Here is a 25,703-nt window from a genome sequence, read left to right on the forward strand (position 1 = left end):
GTATGCATTGTTCCACTAATACATTTCATGTCAATGTAGACGTGGCTTTGTATTTAATAGAATGCAGTGTTCCACTAATACATTTCATGTCAATGTAGACGTGGCTTTGTATTTAATAGTATGCATTGTTCCACTAATACATTTCATGTCAATGTAGACGTGGCTTTGTATTTAATAGAATGCAGTGTTCCACTAAAACATTTCATGTCAATGTAGACGTGGCTTTATATTTAATAGAATGCAGTGTTCCACTAATACATTTCATGTCAATGTAGACGTGGCTTTGTATTTAATAGTCTGCAGTGTTCCACTAATACATTCCATGAACATGTGTAATAGATGTGTGTTGTATTTAATAGTATGCAGTGTTCCACTAATACATTTCATGTCAATGTAGACATGGCTTTGTATTTAATAGTATGCAGTGTTCCACTAATACATTTCATGTCAATGTAGACGTGGCTTTGTATTTAATAGTATGCAGTGTTCCACTAATACATTTCATGTCAATGTAGACCTGGCTTTGTATTTAATAGTATGCAGTGTTCCACTAATACATTTCATGTCAATGTAGACGTGGCTTTGTATTTAATAGTATGCAGTGTTCCACTAATACATTTCATGTCAATGTAGACGTGGCTTTGTATTTAATAGTATGCATTGTTCCACTAATACATTTCATGTCAATGTAGACGTGGCTTTGTATTTAATAGAATGCATTGTTCCACTAATACATTTCATGTCAATGTAGACGTGGCTTTGTATGTAATAGTATGCAGTGTTCCACTAATACATTTCATGTCAATGTAGACGTGGCTTTGTATTTAATAGTCTGCAGTGTTCCACTAATACATTCCATGAACATGTGTAATAGATGTGTGTTGTGTTTAATAGTATGCAGTGTTCCACTAATACATTTCATGTCAATGTAGACATGGCTTTGTATTTAATAGTATGCAGTGTTCCACTAATACATTTCATGTCAATGTAGACGTAGCTTTGCATTTAATAGTATGCAGTGTTCCACTAATACATTTCACGTCAATGTAGACATGGCTTTGTATTTAATAGAATGCAGTGTTCCAGTTCCACTAATACATTTCATGTCAATGTAGACATGGCTTTGTATTTAATAGTCTGCAGTGTTCCACTAATACATTTCATTTCAATGTAGACATGGCTTTGTATTTAATAGTATGCATTGTTCCACTAATACACTTCATGTCAATGTAGACGTAGCTTTGTATTTAATAGAATGCAGTGTTCCACTAATACATTTCATGTCAATGTAGACATGGCTTTGTATTTAATAGAATGCAGTGTTCCAGTTCCACTAATACATTTCATGTCAATGTAGACGTGGCTTTGTATTTAATAGTCTGCAGTGTTCCACTAATACATTCCATGAACATGTGTAATAGATGTGTGTTGTGTTTAATAGTATGCAGTGTTCCACTAATACATTTCATGTCAATGTAGACGTGGCTTTGTATTTAATAGTATGCATTGTTCCACTAATACATTTCATGTCAATGTAGACGTGGCTTTGTATTTAATAGAATGCATTGTTCCACTAATACATTTCATGTCAATGTAGACGTGGCTTTGTATGTAATAGTATGCAGTGTTCCACTAATACATTTCATGTCAATGTAGACGTGGCTTTGTATTTAATAGTCTGCAGTGTTCCACTAATACATTCCATGAACATGTGTAATAGATGTGTGTTGTGTTTAATAGTATGCAGTGTTCCACTAATACATTTCATGTCAATGTAGACGTAGCTTTGCATTTAATAGTATGCAGTGTTCCACTAATACATTTCACGTCAATGTAGACATGGCTTTGTATTTAATAGAATGCAGTGTTCCAGTTCCACTAATACATTTCATGTCAATGTAGACATGGCTTTGTATTTAATAGTCTGCAGTGTTCCACTAATACATTTCATGTCAATGTAGACATGGCTTTGTATTTAATAGTATGCATTGTTCCACTAATACACTTCATGTCAATGTAGACGTAGCTTTGTATTTAATAGAATGCAGTGTTCCACTAATACATTTCATGTCAATGTAGACATGGCTTTGTATTTAATAGAATGCAGTGTTCCAGTTCCACTAATACATTTCATGTCAATGTAGACGTGGCTTTGTATTTAATAGTATGCAGTGCTCCACTAATACATTTCATGTCAATGTAGACATGGCTTTGTATTTAATAGTATGCATTGTTCCACTAATACATTTCATGTCAATGTAGACGTGGCTTTGTATTTAATAGAATGCAGTGTTCCACTAATACATTTCATGTCAATGTAGACATGGCTTTGTATTTAATTGTCTGCAGTGTTCCACTAATACATTTCATGTCAATGTAGACATGGCTTTGTATTTAATAGTATGCAGTGTTCCACTAATACATTTCATGTCAATGTAGACGTGGCTTTGTATTTAATAGTATTCAGTGTTCCACTAATACATTTCATGTCAATGTAGACGTGGCTTTGTATTTAATAGAATGCAGTGTTCCACTAATACATTTCATGTCAATGTAGACATGGCTTTGTATTTAATTGTCTGCAGTGTTCCACTAATACATTTCATGTCAATGTAGACGTGGCTTTGTATTTAATAGCATGCAGTGTTCCACTAATACATTTCATGTCAATGTAGACATGGCTTTGTATTTAATAGTATTCAGTGTTCCACTAATACATTTCATGTCAATGTAGACATGGCTTTGTATTTAATAGAATGCAGTGTTCCACTAATACATTTCATGTCAATGTAGACATGGCTTTGTATTTAATTGTCTGCAGTGTTCCACTAATACATTTCATGTCAATGTAGACGTGGTTTTGTATTTAATAGCATGCAGTGTTCCACTAGTACATTTCATGTCAATGTAGACATGGCTTTGTATTTAATAGTATTCAGTGTTCCACTAATACATTTCATGTCAATGTAGACGTGGCTTTGTATTTAATAGTATGCAGTGTTCCACATATACATTTCATGTCAATGTAGACATGGCTTTGTATTTAATAGTATGCATTGTTCCACTAATACATTTCATGTCAATGTAGATGTGGCTTTGTATTTAATAGAATGCACTGTTCCACTAATACATTTCATGTCAATGTAGACGTGGCTTTGTATTTAATAGAATGCAGTGTTCCACTAATACATTTCATGGCAATGTAGACAAGGCTTTGTATTTAATAGTCTGCAGTGCTCCACTAATACATTTCATGTCAATGTAGACATGGCTTTGTATTTAATAGTATACAGTGTTCCACTAATACATTTCATGTCAATGTAGACGTGGCTTTGTATTTAATAGTCTGCAGTGTTCCACTAATACATTTCATGTCAATGAAGACATGGCTTTGTATTTAATAGTCTGCATTGTTCCACTAATACATTTCATGTCAATGTAGACGTGGCTTTGTATTTAATAGTATGCAGTGTTCCACTAATATATTTCATGTCAAAGTGCTGTATTGTATTTAGTAGTTTGCAGTGTTCCAGTAAGACATGTGATGTCATTGTATACATATATGTTGTATTTAACAGTATATAGTGTCCCACTAAAACTAAATGTATAAGTGATGTATTGTATTTAATAGTCTGCAGCGTATTAACAGGGAATCTTTATAAAATTGTTTATTGGAGAGCTTTAAAATATGAACCAATTGAAACAATTTGTTTATGTATTTAAGATGCTCAGACAATAGAATGAGCCAAAATATATAGCTACATCTTTGGAAAACTGAATCAAAACATTATTTACAGAAAACCTAGATGAAAATGTAAACTCTGATGTCATGCATCAATAAAATTTATGTAATAGCCTGAAATCACCAAGCATTCATCTCAAAGAAGCTCCATTTGTATTTGGTGACAAAAAGACATTGCCAGAATGTCAGAGGCAATCCGCATGCTCATGACCTAAATAATAAGACTGATTACCTTTCCAAGGAAATGATCTAAAACACATCCCCCAAAAGCAATTTGACTGATCAATTTTTCATGGAATTTTGATAAATGTGAAACATGTACCAAAATTAAATTATTCTTCAATGAAAACAAGGACGAATAAAACAGACCAGTCCTGACTTGTCAAAGAAATGAATAATTATATGCATCCAGCCTTTTGCTCATAGAAGAAAATTATGTCTTGTCTGCATAAAGCTAAATCACTATCATCTCCATTCTCACACAGTTATACCCCTTTAACAGGATAAGAATACTTTTATTTCTTCAGAGAGGAAAACAATCCCATTCTCACCTGAAATAAAGGACTATGCCACTCTCATGTTGAAATCTAAGAAATAAATCCTGCTCATCTATGGATATTGGAATACCACCTGTCTGGTTAAATTCTGTCAGTAAGCTAAGAGGAATCACCTGCAGACACAAAGAAAGACAATCATGTATAGGATTGTATTCTACTTAATTTGATGCTGTTTTAATTGTAGAAATATATGTTTCTGTCATGATCTTCATATCTGTATATGAATGATATCACAAAATCTACATTCATATGACATTATTTTCTTTTTCAATTAACTGAACAGTAACTCAAATGAATAGTATTACCAATATATAAATTTAATGTAACACAATTCAGTTACATGGAAGCTTTACAAATGCATCATTGTTTATGCATATTTTAAATATAAGTCAGCTACATGTGACTGTGATGTAGAATCATTTTCAGATTTCTCACATATTACCTGTATGTGGAAAAACAAGCATTACCAGCAAGAAAAATATACCACCATACACTGTCCCTGACTTGAAATGTGCTGTCAGTGATGCTCACATGATACCAACTCAACATGCATTTGTGCTTCATGATATTTGCAATTTAAGTTGTCAATTTTCATCACATTAAATACTCTCTCTCTCTCTCTCTCTATATATATATATATATGGCTACCATAGGTACCATTGACACATTTCAAAATCATTGTGTAAATCAGAGAATCATTAAACTTAGGTCACAATGATATAATTGTAAGCAAGACCACAAACAATACATGTTGAGGAAAATAACCATTGTATGAAGGAAAACTTTACAACACTCAATGTGCATAAAACAAATTTTAAAACCTGAGCTGAACAAATACTAATCTGGAATAACTTTATTGAAACCTGCAAAACCTACATTTTGGAAGAAAAAGATTTTTTAGTCATTTATCATGTCAGACTTTTCAAGGTGAGATACGATGCTTTTCCAGATGAACAGGTTTTAGCAATGTTGCTATCTGGGAAATTGCTAGCAAAGACTTTAAAAGGAATAATTTGTATGCTTTGAAACATTTTGCAAAGTACAAATAACTTCAATCCAAGCTATGTCATGGACTAACGGGATGACTAAATAGTGGTTCAAGTTCACATAGATTATCTTGATAGCCTTTTGGGAATCCAAGTTGGCTTTGGGATGTGGAACCCAATAAAAAAAAAAACAAACCAACATCTACTGCTTTGCATCACTTTTTGCATCAGTTTTCAGTTGCAAGAGGTTCCTGACAGAATTCTAGAATGATATTAAAATTTAAACCTTTTTCTAGATTTCATGGAATTAAATAGTTCTGAAGGATTACTATAGACCCTGCATAGATAATATACACTATTTTCATTTCCTACTTTAATACCAGATATATTTCAAAGTGATAAATTGACGAATAGCAAAGCTATTAGTGAAAATCTATCATTTTTGTGAATTTGCAAACTCACTTGACTTTCATCATACAATGTGACATAAGAAAGTAGCAGGAATAAGTTGACTTAATCTATCACAGTAAATTACACTTTTGTCTTTTTTGTAAACTATCCGACTCCATGTGAAATAAATGCAAGTCCTATTCAGCAAATTCTCACAGTGGTGTTATCGCTGTTGTCAAAGGAAGTAATGGGGTATAACTTCAGAGATTGGAAGGGTGTCTCATCAAATTTCTTTACAGAATATTAATTTTCATGCCTGAAATGCATGGCATGTTCTTTTTATTTTATTCTAGCTTAACGAGTACAAGTCTTCCTGCAGGTAAAACATTTGTAGGCACACAATGAATTGTTGCATGGCATGATCGGGTATGTTACATTTTCAGATATGAAAATATAAGGATATATTTTTCACATGTGAAAATATATGAATGAAAAATATTCAAATTGTTTTGCCAATAAGTCTCTATATTTCACACTTAAAGTATATAAAAAATATAGAGAAATCTCTTTATGTTAAGAACCCATGACAACTTATTTTGAATAAAGAGTGGGCTTCTTTAACCTTATAAATCTATCACAGATTACTGGATATGAATTATTCCTCTAACACAAAACGAAATATTTTCAAATAATCTTTTAACTTATGCATGTAAATGTGTACCTTCACTCCAGCTGCCCTCAGCCTCATCAGCTCCTGTTCCAGAGGAATCCACCTTGCAGGTATTTTCTCCCCCCAGTAATGCTGCTGTGATGCCACCTCAACAATTTTCCTCTTCAAATTTTCCAATTTGCTGTCTACAACAGTGTTGTCTATGGCAAAGTCCTCATCAACCAAGTGAAACCTGGTTGGTTTGTCACCAAGATAAATGCGGATGGCTTTGAAGTATCTCTCACAGGTCGCATGTATCTCAGGCTGGTTGCTCCAGAATTATATGGAGTAAATTGGCACAAAGTGTGAAATGGAAACGTCACATACTTTATGAATGAAAGCGACATTTATAAATATTCCATGTTTATTCATCCGAATTTCTGTATTTTCAAACATTGGCAAAATTAACTGATATTAGTTTTTGCAATACCATTGAAAACATGATCTGTTAAAACAAATTATATTTATGTCATAATCTACTTTAAAATTTCTCTTCAATACAAAACATTATTAACTAACATACTCCCATGATTCTACCCAACATATAATTTATATTAAGCCATCAGTTCTTTCTGATAGCAGGAACATTTTATTAAATGATTTTAATACATATCTTCTAAGTTCTTTTTTTTTTCTTTTACTTCCTGTATCGTCTATTCAATATCATTTTATGAACCTCAAGTTATCACTAAGATAATTAAAATAGTTTTAAATTTGTACATGGTAAAACCTCCCTGACTGACACATCTGTAAATCATGAAGACTAGCTATATCTTTTGCATACAGTAAAACGTCTCTAGATAAACATTTCTGTAACCCCTGTAGAGTGGCTGTTTGGTTCTGCTACTTTAATAATAATCAAATATATGTAACTATGCAAAATTTATGATACGGACAAAATGTTGGACAATGGAGTGACCCGTCTTTAAATATGAAGATCTAACATCAAGCTCTTTGTCTGTTTTTCTGGACTAACTGTTAAATGCAACATGTTTTCCTCTACTTTATCCCTTGCTCTTTACATTTGCATCATGCAGAAAAAATGTCACTGTCCCTTCAAAACATGACTATACAAATTTCACAACCTTCATGCCTATGACATAAGAGATCAAATATTTCCATGATATCAACAATAAACCCTTTCCAATGTTGTTATACATGAATTAAAAATATTAAATGAACGTCACATACTGTTTGTTGAAACTTAAAAGTGCACGATTCTCAACATATTTATTCCAAGAACAATTACCCAAAATGTTTCACTATCGAATCAACCTGGACAGCGCATGTAAATGCTGTAGTGATATAAGACATCAAAATATTGTTTAAAAATGCTCCATTTTTGGAAAAGCTGACATTTTCCAAGTTGTTCTCTGACTAGATATATTGAAAATTATGAATCCTTTGTTTCTTTTGCAGCTTGTGACTGTCATGTCCAATTTTTGACTTCATGCAGGTGTGACTTGATGTAGCATTGTTTAAGTTTGCTTGGCCCAATGGTTAAGTGGCCACCCCATCTGGCTACTGGGCAGTGGCAGCAAATTCCAACCTTTTGCCAGTCAATAGACTCTGACCTCACACCCTAACATACACCCTAACATAATTATTCAAATTACCAAAATGTGGTGGGAAAGATCAGAATTAACTCAGATTACTTGCCTTCCAGTGGTACTGCTGGATTTGGCCTTTATCACGCCAACTTAATACGCAAGTGAAGCATGCCGAATTGAATACTGACCTCTCCCTGCTCTATGAAAATATGTTCATCTGGTGCCGCATTATGCAATTTTGCTTGACCATTAACTTGATAGATTTCTACATATTTAGTAGTATTAGAATTCACTGCAAAGTTGGGTTGTGGTACATTTCCTATTAAGACTGATGTTTAACACTGTGTTCTTTTTCCACAGACAATAAGCTTTATCACAAAGTATTTTCAATAACTTAAGATATCAAAACAAAACCTGGTTACGAAAGGTTGTATGATTTGCATTTTAAACTCTGACAGATCACATGTCATAGACATGTTGGCTTCTTGCGAGGCTAGGCTGGACTTCATACCTTCTAATTAAGCAAAGCTACAGATATGGAGCTATCCATGATCAAACCAGTCTACTAGATGAATCTAATTTGCAGAGCATTTGGATTTACTAAAAAAATATTTACGTCAATGGTCCATATTGCAATTTCCAAATATGCTCGTCAGAACTTGATAAATTTAACTCACAATTAGTACATTTATGACTAAATTACATACATGTTTTTGTCATCAAGCAGTGGTGAAAAATTCTCATATTTTTCATGACTTTCATCAATTTTCCCAAAATTCAAGACCTTATCATGGTTTTGAAAAGCATACAACTGCTCCCGACATTTTCCCAATTTCAACCCAGCGTGGGAAGCCTGCAGGGAAGACGCAACAGTTAAAATGTTCAAAAATATCTTCAAAGGGGGTGCAGCTGTTGCTGTCTAAAATTGTAGATAACAATACGACGTTATGGGTCTATCAAATGAATGATAGAATACAATGGCTAGATGTCATTGACTTGCCTAATTCGAGTGCATTCACCATTTTTTCAAATCTTTAGTTTTTGTTTTCTTGTTTAGATTTGCTTCATTTTTATATACCTTTTTAAGGTTTATATGGACAGAATGAAATTGTAGATTTTCTAGGTTTCTGAGGTCAGGTCTGCTGCATAATTCTAACATATTATATTATACATATAGTAATTTATTTAAAGCATTGGCCAGCTGCATTGTAAACAATAAACATTTTGTAATGATAAAATACGACCATTGAAAACTAATCTAGTATTTTGCCTAGAAAATGAATCCAGACAATTATGCCAGCAACCCAAATGCATATACAGGAGCATATAAGCTGTCATTAACGATGGCTCTACATTGGGGACCTTAAATTGGACAACCAAATTTATCATCGGTTTTGTGGCAAAACATTATTAACTACATTTTCTAGTCAGCAACCAAATGTTTAGAAACTGCTTGAATCATTGACAGTAATGCATGGAAGAGAAATGAGATATCTTTTCCTCTGTTCTTGATAAAATCTTGTAATCTAAACTATACCTTTCTTGCATCCACACCCACAATCATCTCTCTAACTGGTTTCGCAGCTGATGGGGCAGTCACTACATCTGCTTTTACTCTCTTCTTCCTTCCTGGCCACAGTCTTAGCTTTTTATGTTTTTTTAAATGATCTTCAGCAGAGAAGGCATGGGCGCCTACAAAAGAAATCGTTGTTCTTCAATCTTTACCATTTTATGAACTTAAACATCTGAACACAAAATCAATTCTCCAAAACAGTTTTTAGTTGATGGAACAGATATTAACACACTGTCTCTGTTTTCTGAGATGTATGTGCACCTGTAAAATGAATTGTTTACACCAGTCTTCAGTTGTATGAGTCTAACAAACCTGAACTCAGAATATAGATTCTAGGACAATATATGAATTCTGATCCTTGATTAGTTAAGCACTATATTTGGATGCCTGTAACCATAGTTGTCTCAACTACTTTTCTTTGGATGCTACTATGGGTTTAAACAGTTTACACTGAATTACAATATTCAGAGTATTTATAAACCAAATGTCCTATGCTCTATTTTAATATGAGGAATTTGTAACGGATCTTCTGCTGGTCAAAAGTTACATCTATTCATAATCGATATTTAGACTTCAAACTTGCTTTTCATTAAGGAATGTGAGAAAAATAATCCTTCAATATCCGTTTGTGTTCAGAATTTACTATCTACACTGACACATATGAATCATGTTCTTTCACCAGGGGTAAGGTGATTCATCAATATATCATAGGATGAACATTATCGACATATACACATGTCAATAGAGGAGGCAATGAATCAGTACAAATGTATACTTACCCTGTACAATTATATTCAAGTAACTTTAAAAGGCAGATAAACTCATTTGTTAGAAAAAATATTTGACACACTCCCCTGCTACAGGTTATACAAGGTTACTAATGCATGTGATTCAAAACCTGCTTCTGTATATCCTGAATGGCCAAATCCATATTTGTTTTTATCCCGCCAGCATGTTCAGCCACTGACAGCACATGTGACTTTTCAAACTTGTCCCCCATGTACGATTTAAGCACTTTACTGATCATTAATTTTCTCTGTTCTTTATATCTTGTCTACGTCAAATTAGTTTGAAGGCCTCCATGTCCGGTAAATCATGCGGTGAAATAAGCTGTATTCATTTCTGATTGGTGGTTACCGTCTATTCCAGTACTGGGAAAATGATAAACACCAATCAGAACAGAATGTAGCTTTGTCATTACCTGACAAACCAGAAGTGTACAAATTCAAAACTGGATCCAGGTAGATGTAAAGAAACAGAGACACCATAGCTGCCAACCCCCGAATAAAAAAATACTGACTTCTTGTTACAAAAATACTGATTTTCAGGAACAAATACTGATTTTAAACATTTTAATGCATGCGTAACTATTTACAACATATACAACCATCAGTAAAGTAGGAGAGTGCTTTACATAATTATTTAATGTGAAAGATGCATGTGTTGTACCATATTCCATTTGGGTGCCCATTCAGAAGGTGCAAGAGACTCAGACACAGACTTTTCATAGTAGCCTTTTCCACACCTTATTTTTTCCAGTCATTATCAATTTGATATGTATCAAGCTTCATTGATGATCTCAGTTCTGTGTGATTTTCTTATTGAACTGTTTTCATTCTAGCATATGAGTAATCCTTTGTGATTTTATTGTCTGGAAAACGTGTGCAAAATAAATCACCAGCAACACTAGTAACTGAAAGAGGAAGGCTAATGTCCAAAAGAAATTGAATAAACCAAATTTCGATCAAATTACATCAAGGTTCTCTCTGTTATATATATATGTCATAAGTTCAGGCTACGTTGTGTATGATGAGACAGCAAGCTGATGTTTATTAGCTTTTTTTGTGCTCTTTATTTCACAGGCACCCAATAGCGAAATCACGTTACACAATTTGCAAAATGTAGAGTTTTCTCCTTTACTAGATAGTTTCACAAATTTAAACAAGATGGCACAATTGTCCTCCTAGTTGTTTTCTTGTCTTTCCTGGAGAAAATTTTGAATATTCTGCTTTCCTATTCTAAATGATTAGAAATTGAATATTACAAAAATGAGATACAGTAACAGCGGTAACCGTTAGCGAAATCCAATATGGGGATAAAGACAGGCATTGTAGCCTCAATTTAGAATGAACCAATCAAACTGAAGAACTGTATTCCTATATACATGTGATACATTTATATCAGAATGGGACCGAGCGCCCATTCTAAACTGAAAATTGCAAGGAAGTTTTAAAATATTTAAAAAAAAAATAAAAAACGTATTTTTTGCCAAAGAAATGTACACCTGTATTCAGGTCCAAAAGTACGGGTCAAATATGGAAAAAACGGGACACTTGGCAGCTATGAGACACTTGATGTTCGAGGGTCTATTAAATGATTAGTAACGTACTTGTATCATACATCAGAGCAAATTGGGATTAACTCCTTTGTGTTGATATGCTTGCTAAATGACTGAATGTGCAAAGAGGATAAACAAAACTAGCACAGAACAGCGAGGAAGAAGATTTCTAACTGCATCAGTTAGTCAACTTGTATCAACATTTTGAATGGGAGAGGAAGTTGCCACGAGATTTCCTTTTTCAAAGGCATAAATAAATTCCTATCGGGTATGCCACCTGTTCTGCATCTGAGGGATTCTATTCAGTGATTTCCATTCCTGCATCCAAACAAGTTCTAGATAAAATTTTCCTTGCACAAGGAAACTACTATTTCTTCTGTTTTTAACATAACATCGGAATACCTCCCAAATGTAACTGAGACATAAAATTGGTAATAAAATGTTTTTAATCCATTCATTCTGTGCAAACAAAAGGGCATGATGACAAAACAGTGTTGCATGCAATCAAAATCAGCATACTGAAGTGCCTTAAAATGTTGAATCAGAGCTACCAACCAATGTATGGATACATATCAAAATGGCTCAATAATAATAATACTTTTCATATAGAAAGCGACTCATTTAGTCAAACACTATCCTCCCTTGAGGTTCTCTTATGAAGAGCATGCTCATTATATGAACAATAACAGCAATTACTATTTATTAAAATACCAAATTCCATTATATAGCTATGAGATCAAACAAAATAATAGGTGGACATTAGTATTACCTGTTCACAGATGAGAATGGTAAATAAACAAGATGACAAGTCTAATTAAGTTTTATGATCTGCATACTGGAAATATGATAAATATATAGACACATATGAAATTGCTCAAGATGAAACCAAACAAAGTAATAACTAGTGTGTGTGTGTGTTTCCGGTTGCACTGGTTTAATAATTAGTGTAGGCCAGTCATTTTTTTAAACATTATAATGTATTTTATGGGATTTTAAATATTATTAAACAACTAGCTGTTAGAAAATCCCATTTATCTCCATTCTGAGTGAACTGAATGTGAAAACTGACCGAACCACAGGACCATATGTGTGCAGAGGAAAGTACATCTCATACAGCAAATTTCATGCTTCCTCTTTACCTACCTGTCAAACTTGCAGATGTCACCTCTACTATTCCTTTTATTTTCTGCAGCTTAAAAAACTTCCTCACAGTTCCAAGGATGGTTGAGACCCTGGGTTGTTCAATGGAGGCTGTGGCACAACGTGCTGATGTGGTGGGCAGTGTGAACTCTCCCATTTCCGTGGTTGGGGATTTTGTCTCTGACTCTTTTCCTTGTGTTGATGATTGTTTCTATGAAGAAATTAAACTAGACTATTAAAACTCCCTTACAAAAAATATATAAAACAGTGAGGCTGTCCAAATTTTACTATACATCTACAGTGTACATGTCGATTCTGTGTTTTTTACCCAGGAAATGGAATTCAATGTGTAAAAACCTGAACATGCAGTGAGTGAAATCTCTTAAAAGTTGCAATAGAACACAAGTCCATTGTGTAGCAAGATCACCTTAACAAGATGGTACTTGCATATGAGCAAGTACCACACTCGTGGCTTAATCAAATGGTTGTCATATACAAAAAGAAACTAAGTAATTAAGGTCAACATTCAATGGAATAGGCAAAAATCTATTTGGTACTGAACAAGTACATACATTAAACTTGTGGCTCAATCAAAATGATTGTCAACATCAAAACAACATGAGTGCTGCCTTTACAAGCCAAGGGCTTACAGGGACAATTGCATTGGCTGAAGATAGTTGAGAAAAATCACTTCTGAATTCAACATAATTTATGGAAAAAGGAACATAAAACATTAATCAAAACTTGTATTGCGTGAAATGAAGTATTTACGCAGCAAAACACAAATAATAATACAAATACAGCTTGTCTTTTTTGACACAAAAATGAAAGCAGTCACATGCAAGAAATGTACTTTGTAGTAATCACCCACAGTAAACAACAATGATGGACACTTCATTTTGTGGTGGGTAGTATTAAATTTCCTTATAATATTTTCAAATTATTATCATCCAAATAACTGTATTGATACTGAATAATATGATGAACTGTACAAACAGTGTGCATACTGTTACAAGTCTATGCTCTTAAAATAAATAACAGAAAAGAGTGAAGACAAGAAGCTTTGTAAAATTTTACAAATAATTCACTACCCTAGGATATAAAGTGAAAAGAAACAAACAAAAACAATAGAAGAAAGACTTTATGGTATTGCGAATGAAATCCATAAATTGAAGTCACAAGTCCTAGTAATAAAAAGTGCTGAATAAAACTCAGTTCGAGTCCCAAAGAGATCCAAATTTGAAGGAGATGACGTCAGTATTAATTTAAGAAATGCAGACGTGTCAACAGTCTCTTGTTGTGTCACATGAAATATTATTCCAGTTTTTATGTCAGAATAAATTCTAGTGAATGTCTGTGTCCAAGAATTCTATCAGAGCACTTTTGTATTTCAAGGAAAAATAATCACTTGAATTGAATAATTTGAAGAAAATAAAATTCACCCCAAACTGGACACAACATACTACAAATTAACGTGTAAAATGTTTCAAGCCTAACTGACAAACCTTTATCAAAACATCAGTTATATGTCTAATTAAGATGCAAAACAGATTCCCAGATGAGGGTCAAAAGTTCATTCTTGTGGAAAAAAGAGAAGTTTGTTACCAACTGGCACATGATAAATATCGCGGAGTCCAGGTATGAACTTGACTCAGCTTAATGATTCTTATTCTAAAATACACATTTTTTTAAATAAAAAAGTTGTTTACATAAAAGAAATAAAAATTATTTTTATAAACTCAATTATGTCAAGCAGAAATGAACTCAATTTTGGACGAGGTCAAGACCAACAAACAAGGTTACATTACAATAGCATGTAATAAAAATGAAACAAATTAGAAGAAAAAATATTTAAAACTAACAAGTTAAATTAAATATTCATAACAATACCATATACTCATTTCTGAATAAAAATTGCGGCATGAAAATGTAAAATGATTTGAATTGAAAGAATATTTGTGTACTGCAGATATCTAGAGTTACCAGCATTACTCTCAGATCTGGAAAATTGTTTTGTACGTCACTCATGAAATGAACCCTACTCTGCATGAATAAAATTTCCAGTAAAAGGGTCGACTTTTAAGCAAGTATATATGGTAAATGTGTACCTGATGGTTCATTTTATTACAGTGGTTATTATCAATGGGCAGGTCTTCACTGGCAGGCTATCCAATAGCCCAAATCTTAGTAGCACCATGCCACTTGAATTATGCCATGCACACCATTTTCAGACTCTGATATAGCATTCATTGTAGGAATTTCACACTGGATTTTACTGTTTACTACTCCAACAAATAAAGCTTCATCATCTCAAAATAGTGGTTTTGTCATGTACTAATTTTAGCACATCGGCATGAATCAGCATCTCCCTCTATGTTGACACAGAAAATCTGCTGATCCTATAATGCTTTGCTAAGACCAAACTGAACAAACTGAAGTTTGGTTTTGTTGGTTATTTGTCGGGGGTGGGGGTGGAATCTAACTTTAATTATGTAATAAGTTAACACATATCCGCAATCATTGCATTGCATTATATCTTTCCATGGTACTAGTCCACAGTCAAAGAACATTATTCCCTTCACCAATTAGTAATTACAGGACTTGAAAAATAAAATAACATGATCCTAGTCTGATACAATGGCCTATTCCAACAATCGGAATATAACTTTTCTCTTACCTGGGTTGAAACTGAAGACATTAATAGGATTAGAGTTGAGAAGTTTTCATCGTTAACTCGTAAGTATTGCCAAATTAGTGTTATTCCCCATATAGATATATTTGTGTAGCAATAACACAAGTCTCTAATTAGCCAATCTGGTAAGAGGATAGTGGGTGAAGATAAACTGTAAGGTGTACCATTAATCAAAGATATAAATGGGTCTGACAAAAATGGAATATCAACTTACACAGAAATTCATACTCTGCGGACCTGGGTTCGAATCTCAGTAGAGTATGAATTACAAATTCTCTAACCTGTATGATAGTATTATTTGTATTAAAATATTAATTCTGCCTACTATTATCAAGCATTCTTCTAAAGAATCCAGGGATAGCACTTTCAGTTAATCTGGTGTATATTTATAATTTTCAATAAATAATTCTATATACCTTGATTTCTTTCATAGGAATCCGGAATGACTGTGTAGATACCTGAGAATTAATTAATAAGTCGTCATGAGAGGGTGTCTGCTACACACAAGTGCATTAAACACTGATTGATTAACATCATTTTTTGGGTGATGCAGGGATGGTCCTGGCTTTTAAAAAGCTGTCACAAAAAAAAAATCGCCAACCTCAATATTTTGTCGCTAATTTTCAAAAAGTGTCGCCAAAAAAAGTAGTGTACATTTTTCCAAGTGTTAATTTAGTCTATTAATGTAACAGGCAATGAAAATTACAAAAGATGGATTAGTTAATACTTTAATTACAACAAGCATAAACAAAATGTTACAAAGTGTTACATGAAGATCTGTCGCGATTTTAGGGCTGCCCACTTGTTGAATGCAGCTTCAAAGTCTAATTTTTCACATCTGTACATGCTGATTCTCATTAAATTCTCGAGAGATGAGATGCAGAGCTTATTTCTGATGTCAGTTTTTATGAGGTTCATCTTACTGAATCCACGTTCACAGTCCTCAGTGCTGACAGGTGACACCAGCAGTCTCTCAGCAGCCCCCCCCCCCCTTTTATGGCTTGCTTCACAAAGCTTGTAGCGAATTGCTTCCTAAATCCCAAGAATGATCACTGAATGCTGTATAAATTTTCTTGACAAGAAAAATAGGATCTCCATTCCCATGAATGAAACTTACATGAGTCAACACCTGGCAATATTGGACCGTATATATAAGCGTACAGGGATGGTCCTGGCTTTTAAAAAGCTGTCGCCAAAAAAATCGCCAACCTCAATATTTTGTCGCCAATTTTCAAAAAGTGTCACCAGAACAAGTAGTGTACATTTTTCCAAGGGTTAATTTAGTCTATTAATGTAACAGGCAATGAAAATTACAAAAGATGGGTTACTTAATTCTTTAATTACAACAAGCATTAACAAAATGTTACAAAGTGTTACATGAAGATCCGTCGCAATTTTAGGGCTGCCCACTTGTTGAATGCAGTTTCAAAGTCTAATTTTTCACATCTGTACGTGCTGATTCTCATGAAATTCTCGAGAGACGAGATGCAGAGTTTATTTCTGATGTCAGTTTTTATGACGTTCATCTTACTGAATCTACGTTCACAGTCCACAGCACTGACAGGTGACACCAGTAGTCTATCAGCAGCCCCCCCCCCCCCATGGCTAGCTTCACAAAGCTTGTAGTGAATTGCTTCCTAAATCCCAAGAATGATCACTGAATGCTGTATAAATTTTCTCGACAAACAAAATATGATCTCCATTCCCACGAATGAAACTTACACGAGTCAACACCTGGCAATATTGGACCGTATATATAAGCATAAATTCACACCCAATTTAGAGATTCTTTCACTCTTGTATTTTGAGAAATAAATAATTATTATTAATTATGCAAAACTGGTTGGTTTTTTTTGTGCTATTTCTTGTTTCGGACTTTAAGTCTCAGCAGCCGTAACACTGATTGATGGCTAAAGGAAAAGAACAATGAGTAAAATGCTGCACTGGCGACAGACATAATTGTGATTGAGATTTTTCCATTTGCTTTGTATTTATACACAGTAGTCGGTACTTCAAAGGTTATCGGTTTTCTATGAAGGTTCAGCAAAACTATTGTACTGGTATATGTAAAAAAAAAAAAAAAAAAAAAAAAAAACAACAGAAGATTTAGCCATTCAATTAATTGTATCTGTTCTATTCACGTCTTCAGAAGTCGGTCAGTTGTAGGTATAGTGCGGTAGCATGATTGACTGTATCGCAGCATACAGTACTCAGCCCAGATGTCAGCATAAGCAGATTATGATGTAACAATGCACTGTAAAGATGGGGTTGTCAATACGAACAAAGGATTGTTTGTGTAACAGATTGATTCCAATGCATTGCTTAGTCAAGTTTGTGGCTTCCTTTCGTTCTCCCTTTTAATTTATCCAGTCCAAATCTATGATTGTATGTACAAATTAAATAACCAAAAAGTCTGTCGCCAAAAAAATCGCCAGATGGGATATTTTTGTCGCCAATAAGGAAAAAAAATCGCAATTTGCGACATTGGCGAAGCCCAGGACGATCCCTGAGTGTAAATTCACACCCAATTTAGGGATTCTTTCACTCCTGTATTTTGAGAAATAAATAATTATTATTAATTATGCAAAACTGTTTTTTTTTTTGCTATTTCTTGTTGCGGAGTTTAAGTCTCTGCAGCCGTAACACGGGACTGATGGCAGAAGGAAAAGATCAATGAGTAAAATGCTGCACTGGCGACAGATGTAATTGTGATTGAGATTTTTTCCATTTGCTTTGTATTATACACAGGAGTCGGTACTTCAAAGGTTATCAGTTTTCTATGAAGGTTCAGCAAAACTATTGTATTGGTATATGTATAAAAAAAACAGAAGGATTAGCCATACAATTAATTGTATCTGTTCTATTCACGTCTTCAGAAGTCGGTCAGTTGTAGGTATAGTGCGGTAGCATGATTGACTGTATCGCAGCATACAGTACTCAGCCCAGATGTCAACATAAGCAGATTATGATGTAACAATGCAGTGTAAAGATAGGGTTGTCAATAAGAGCAAAGGATCGTTTGTGTAACAGATTGATTCCAATGCATTGCTTAGTCAAGTTTGTGGCTTCCTTTCGTTCTGGCTTTAAATTTATTCAGTCCAAATCCATGATTGTATGTACAAATTAAATAACCAAAAAGTATGTCACCCAAAAAATCGCCAGATGGGATATTTTTGTCGCCAATAAGGAAAAAAAATCGCAATTTGCAACATTGGCAAAGCCCAGGACGATCCCTGGTGATGTGTGCTTAGTCGTGAGGGAATATGGGCTTGTGTGTGCAGGCAAGGTGATGGATGCTGTTACCCACAGACATGGGTTCGTATCTCTAACCTGTATGATAGTATTATTTGTATATGAAGCATTCTTCTATAGAATCCAGGGATAGCATGTTCAATTAATCTGGTGTATATTTATAATTCTCTATACATAATTCTGTATATCTTGATTTCTTTGATAGGAATCCATAATGACTGTGTAGATGAGAATTAATTACTAAGGCATACTGAGAGTGTGTCTGCTAAACACGAGTACATATAACAAAGACTGAGTAACATCATTTGTTTGTGATGTGTGCAGGCAAGGCGATGGGTGCCATTTACCAACAGACCTGGCATTGTACCTCCGTAGAGTACAAATTAAAAATTCTATAACCTGTATGATAGTATTAATTGCATATATATATATATATATATAAAGGAGTGCAGGTATCAATTGTCTGTATTGTTGATTCTTTTTTTTCCTAACAGACATGCAAATATAGCACAGTAGGCAAATCAATTTTGGTCTATAACTTGAAATGGTAGAAGTTCTCATTTTGTTTGAGTATTTTACAGGTGCATGGCATATTTAGATACATGTAATGCATGCTGAAATTTATCAATTAGGACTGAAACCAGCCGCATCATCTATCATGACAATCAATGGAGCAATCAGTACCAGTTTAATTGACATCTCTTTATTGTTACATAAGAATGAATTTCATTGGCTGGCGGTAGGGCCTCTCCGAAGAATATGTTCTTCTGAAACTGTTATATGCAATCTGTACAATAGGGTTAGCAACGTTTAATTCAATATGCAAGGTGCCTTTAAACTGGTGCCGGCTGATTCTTTAACGTGCCAAACATAATTACACTGCATTGGCAAGTTCCATCTAAGCAATGAGATATAATTTAAATATGTTATGATTAAACAGAACTAACCCAAAGTCAATGAACCTAAAATGACCCTTGTAAAAAAAAAATGGAAAGATGTACTTTCAATATTGTCACTTTATTCATTCTTTCTTATAAGATCTAAAATAAGCATTGTGAAGAAAACCATTTTTATTTAGGCCCTACTAGATGCAAGTTTTTTCTGATAACCCAATGTGAATGTGACCGTACACACAGAACGAAGTGATATTTTCAAGATGGCCACAATTATGGCCATATTGGATTTCAGATCAATATCTTTTTATTTATGTCCAACTACACCACACCCTCGATAACTCGTGCCCTGATAACATGCGAACCTGCTTATAGCGTGGGATCAGGCGTGGATCCCATTTTATAAACCAGAAAATGCCAAAAAATGTATTCTTATTTGCTGAACTTGAAGAAAATCACGATCAAAATTGGCAATGAAAAGGGATATATCGCTCGTTTTCTCATCGAAAATGGTAGATAGGACCTGGAGATTTTCATCAGCATTATGAAATATCAACTTTAAAAAGAAGTCATACAGCATGGTCGTGAGGGAATATGGACCTGGAAATTTTCAGTAAATGTCAACTTTAAAATGAAGTCATACAATTGTTACAGTTTCTTTCCAAAAGACATTCTTAGTACACTGTAATTAATGATACTCAAGGAAATTTTTATGAATGAAAATGTCACTTACACCTAGTGGAGGCAGTACTTTGATAAATAAATACCAATTAAATAATTTTGTGTATCAATTTAAATTTGTGTTCTAGTTCATCATAAATGCATAGTGTCCTGTTGTAATTAAATGTAAAATGTTTCAATCTAAGGTAACAGCTCTCCATAAGCGTTTCTGTGAGTTAAGAGCCGACCGTGTTTTGATATCAGACTAGCAGAAATATTTGTTGTAATGTGCACTAAATAAAAAGCAGGTATCACTTTCTATTATTACGTCTTTGAAATCTAATAAAGAAGGTGGAAAAACAACAAATTTAAAAGGCAAACAAATTCTACATGCTTAAGAACCAGTGCCTCTGGTCATAAATCAAGTAACTCATTTCAGTCGATCAATTGAACACTGTTATAAACGTTATTGTGTACATAATCTAATTAAACTATCTTAAATTAACCTACTCAATCATATCTGTGATTAAAGATTGCAAGGCAACCAAGCGAAATGAGTACTTTGTAAAAAAAAAAAGTGCTTTGTTTTACAAATATGGACCATTGTGGGGAAAACGGGTTTCCAATAATTCCTGAAATATTACGCAGAGACAATCTCAAGGATGATAAGAAGTTTCACTGTTACTTGTAATGAAATCATGGCATCAATATTATTCTAATTGAACAATTCAAAAATTAAGTTTCGACCTCGACAATTGTCTCACAAAATGTTGCATTTATTTTATAAAATGGGATCTTGTTTGGTAGTGTATCAACTAACTCAACAGTTAGTCTGGTTCCCAGCTTTGAAAACTCCTTGTTTCGAAGAACGTATCATACATCACTATGTGAAACAAAAACAAGAAGATGTGACAAAACATACAAATGTTTTCATGCACCGTGTTGGTTGTCAAAACCAGTTGAAAACATGCTATCAATCTTTCAGATGTCGGACATTTTGAAAATAAATGTGATTTATACAGAATAAGAAAGAACTTCACCAGGAAAAGCGCTTTATTGACAATTATTCTCAATACGATCATAAAATGAGAATTCAGTCAGTAAACTGCCCAGATCTCCCTCAACCCTGCATTTGTCTGGATGTCTTTTGTCGAGCTGATTTTTGGGAGGTCCCTTGGTAACTCACACCCTCAATTATAGTGTGGTCTGTGTTTTTGGACCCTGATGTGCATGGGTTATCGAGGGAGAGGTGTATACACCAAGTCTTCTAGTGAAATCCCATACTGATAAGACTTCCAATTTAGGCAGAGTGGTAACAATAATGGAGACACATTGGATACATGTGCACTAAAAAGAAATATAAATAATAAAATGTTTATCTGGTGACAACCCCATGTCAAAATGCCTTTCTGTTCAAAGTGGGGGGACCGAGTGGCCTAAAGCGCTCACCATCACGGGATCACTGCCATCTCACCACTGTCTGCATATGTTTAAGTCTCAGGTTCGGCAAATGTTGGTATGTGAGAAGGCTTGCCAGCAGCTTCTCGTGAGTCAGTGGTTTTTTTCCGGGGTCTTCCCAGGTTCTTCCTCCACCATTTATACTGTCAGCCATGTATAGCCTACCTTTTGTTGAAAAATGGAATTAAACTCTACAACAACAACAAAAACTACTTTTCAAGGGAAGTAGACAGAACAAGATTTTAAAGATAGCTCCCAAAACAGTCATAGTGGGCATCAGATGGGCACCAGTTTTACTTGAGATCGACTAGAAATGATAATAAGTCTTATAATGAAAACCTTATGTCTGGATACCATCCATTCTGGAGGAATAATGAATAAAAGATCTTAAAGATGGCCACCATGGCAGCAATGCTGACTTTCAGAATGGCACCAGTTCCATTAAGTACCAGTTTTGGTTAATATTCCATGTTGATCATGACTTTCCATTGAGAATGGTAACAGCAATTTTCAAGCTGATTGCTCTTGCTGCCATATTGGCTATAAGATTGGTACTATTTTGTTTTGAACCAGCATGTCAAGAAAATTGTTTAGTGAAAACCCATCATGATATTAACATCCAGTCAGTAGAAATAGTGATAACAAGATTTTCAAATTGGACAACGTGTTGGCCATACTGTATGTCCAACAGGAATCATTTCCATTTAGTATCAACCAGATCATGAGATAAATGCATATGTAAAATTTCATAACAATCCTGCAAGCAGTTTAAATGAGTCATGATAACAATTTTATGCTAATAGACTGAAAGACAAATGACAACAGGTCATACCATTTCATCATCTGGTATATGATCAATAGAGCTAAACAGGCAGAGAAGGAAAAATTCTAACACATCTGACATTAATGTCAATAGTTTGTACCTGTGAAATTTTATCCACATGTGTTCCCACCAAAATCACAGGGGGGATGCTGATTTCTGATGCTGTTGCACAGGAATGAATGGAGTTTAGCCAAACCTCAATCATTTCTGAAAATAAATAATAAACAAGAGTATTGTCAATGGCACATTATGCACCCACCCCAAGTCATTTAACTGCATATATCTATATCTATATCTATATATATATATATATATATATATATATATATCCAGGGATTTTCCAGAAATACTTTTTTTCAAGGTTCACATATGACCATAACTGAATTAAATACCATTTTAGATTATAAAACATGCATTTTCTAAATCTAAACATGTTTCTCTTTCAAGACTCTTCAAAGCATCAGTCAGAAAATATGATCATGTCAAAAACCACAAAATGTATTACACAAAACAAGTTTGATTATATTCCTATACACTGGCATGTAAAACCATTTTAATGTACAGAATAAAACTTCGAACTTTATTTTGCTGACCTGCATTTTGTTGAGAAGTGGGAATATAATGAACATAAATCAGTTTTATTTCCTTTCAAACCTTTTATTCTAAAGAATTATATAGAGGATATTTGCTTGAAACAAGTGAATAACGGATATATTTCATCGAGTGGATGAAATACTCAGTATTTTCACAAGTGACGAAGTCATGAGTGAAAATATTAGAGTTTTCCACCCACGAGATGAAATCTATCCGTTATTCACTTGTTTCAAGCAAATATTCTTTTTATTTTATGCTCACATATGTTGGCTACCTAAAGTTTGTGACACAGTGAATTAGCAGATTTCTTACGGTAATGTCAGCTGTTTACCGTACATGTTATGTTGTCCTATGTGTATCTGCACACAAAATTAGTTCCACATCAGATTGATAAAAATTAACTGATATTTCCAGAATAACAAAGTACAAGTTTCAAGGATAACAGACAGCGATTATTAATAAGAAAACAACCACAAGTAATTCATCAATGTATAATTGTCTTTTTTTAATTAAAACAGAAAATCAAAGGGAGGTAAGTATGTTCTGACCCAAAAAACTAGTTCCTGATGAGAAAAAATATTGTTATTTTTTCACTACAGTGAAATATCAATATTATTTTAATTAGAAAATCAAGTAATTGACTGCATAAAATCCCAAACAAAATTTTTCAAACAACCTAATCTCCTTATGATGATCTGGTAAACAATCCATCATTTAATTAAGATTCAAAAAGGTTGATTTAAAGTTTGACAAAAGACCTTCAAAATTATATACTGTTGTATAAACAAGGACTGTACTTTCTGTGAAATCAACTTGTCTTCTTGTAATTCATTAAACCAGTCCCCAAACCTGTATTGATACAAGGGCCAATAGAATATTGTTTTAGATATATAATACAAAGGACAACAATTTCTCATTTCAGCACTGAGATTCAACAATTTGGACAACAAATTTGGCTTAAAACAAATAGCAGTCCATATTCAAATATGTTTCCTTCGAATATTCCCACCCCATTTTTCATATTTGGGCATTTAGGCTGGAGCATGGGGGTCACTGCAATTACATATAGAAAATTTGAATTTGATGCCACTGTGCCATAGTGAAATATGATAGTCGGTTATCAGATAACACAAAAAATGGAAACTTATGTTACCTCAACTTATACCTGCATGAAATCAATAGGAAAATAATTTATTTTCTCAGAAATAGCAAACATTATAAACGTTATGTCTTTAATCCACTGACAGACTAGATAAGACTACAGCATATTTTTTTTTTGTTCTAGGGTTTAAAAACATTTATCAGCACAAGATAGGCTATACATGGCGGCCAGTATAACTGGTGGAGGAAGAACCCGGGAAAACCCAGGAAAAACTACCGACCCACGAGAAGCTACTGGCAGGCTTTCCCATGTACCCACGCAAGCTGATCCTTGGACTCGAACCCACATAGACAGAGGTGAGATGGCAGCGATCTGGAACGTTGAACGCTTTAGACCACTCGGCCACTCAGGGCCCCTCACAGGTGGAATAGATAGAGATCTGAGCAGATATATAGAACCAACCAACCCGTGCCCCCTACATGTAAACAAACTTCACAAATCTCAAAAGACAATATCGAAGTCCAATATTCACGTGATATTAACAACAAACTCCTTTCATTTCAGCTCTGAGATTTAACAATTTGGACTACAAATTAGTCTTAAAATGAATAGCAGACCATTTTCTAATATGAGTTTCCTCTAAATATTCCCACCGCATTTTTCACATTTAGGTTGGAGTGTGGGGTCATTGCAACTGCATATCAAAAATTTGAAATTTGCCACCACAGTGTGGTAGTGACATATGGTAGTCGCTTTGCAGTAGACCTGGAAAATTGAAAATTATGTTATATCGACTCATACCTGCATGAAATCCATAGGAAAATAATTTATTTTCTCAGAAATGGCAAGAATTATAATTGTTATGTCATTAATCTGCCGACAGACAAGACGAAACTATGGTTTTGATGAAACCAGTACTCGCCATTTGCATTACTAGTCACATGAATTCACAAATCTCAAATAACGACACTGGAAGTCCAATAGTTACGTGATATCAACAGTAAACTCCTTTTTAATGTTTTTGTACAGAAATTCAATTATATTAAATGAAGGTCAGATACTTTTTGAAAAAACCAGCAATCTGGTCAGTCTGATTTATCAAGCAGAGAGCACATGTCAACGTGGTAGTCACGTGATATAACAAAACTCCAGGAGTTGTTCTCGGAATATATAACCACAGAGAATGTTGTTCTTTCATTTTTGTATTTTTATTACAGCCATTATACAGCTTTCATTTACATTTT

At 33.9% G+C, this 25,703-nt stretch overlaps 1 protein-coding gene across 1 annotated transcript in view; it reads right to left on the minus strand.

The window, feature by feature from the left end:
* Nucleotides 1-25,703, minus strand: part of LOC149787258 (uncharacterized) — a 98,515-nt gene that overhangs the window by 15,869 nt on the left and 56,943 nt on the right. Inside the window, exons 5-10 of the mRNA XM_089976079.1 lie at nt 22,864-22,970; nt 12,989-13,196; nt 9,472-9,626; nt 8,642-8,787; nt 6,397-6,661; nt 4,294-4,412 (exon numbers count right to left, since the gene is read on the minus strand). Coding sequence (XP_089832205.1) covers nt 4,294-4,412; nt 6,397-6,661; nt 8,642-8,787; nt 9,472-9,626; nt 12,989-13,196; nt 22,864-22,970 — 1,000 coding nt within the window. The remainder of the gene's footprint in view (nt 1-4,293; nt 4,413-6,396; nt 6,662-8,641; nt 8,788-9,471; nt 9,627-12,988; nt 13,197-22,863; nt 22,971-25,703) is intronic.

The sequence above is a fragment of the Sinohyriopsis cumingii genome, chromosome 12, assembly GCF_028554795.1.
Source record: "Sinohyriopsis cumingii isolate HCF-2022 chromosome 12, ASM2855479v2, whole genome shotgun sequence".
Taxonomy (NCBI): Eukaryota; Metazoa; Mollusca; class Bivalvia; order Unionida; family Unionidae; genus Sinohyriopsis; species Sinohyriopsis cumingii.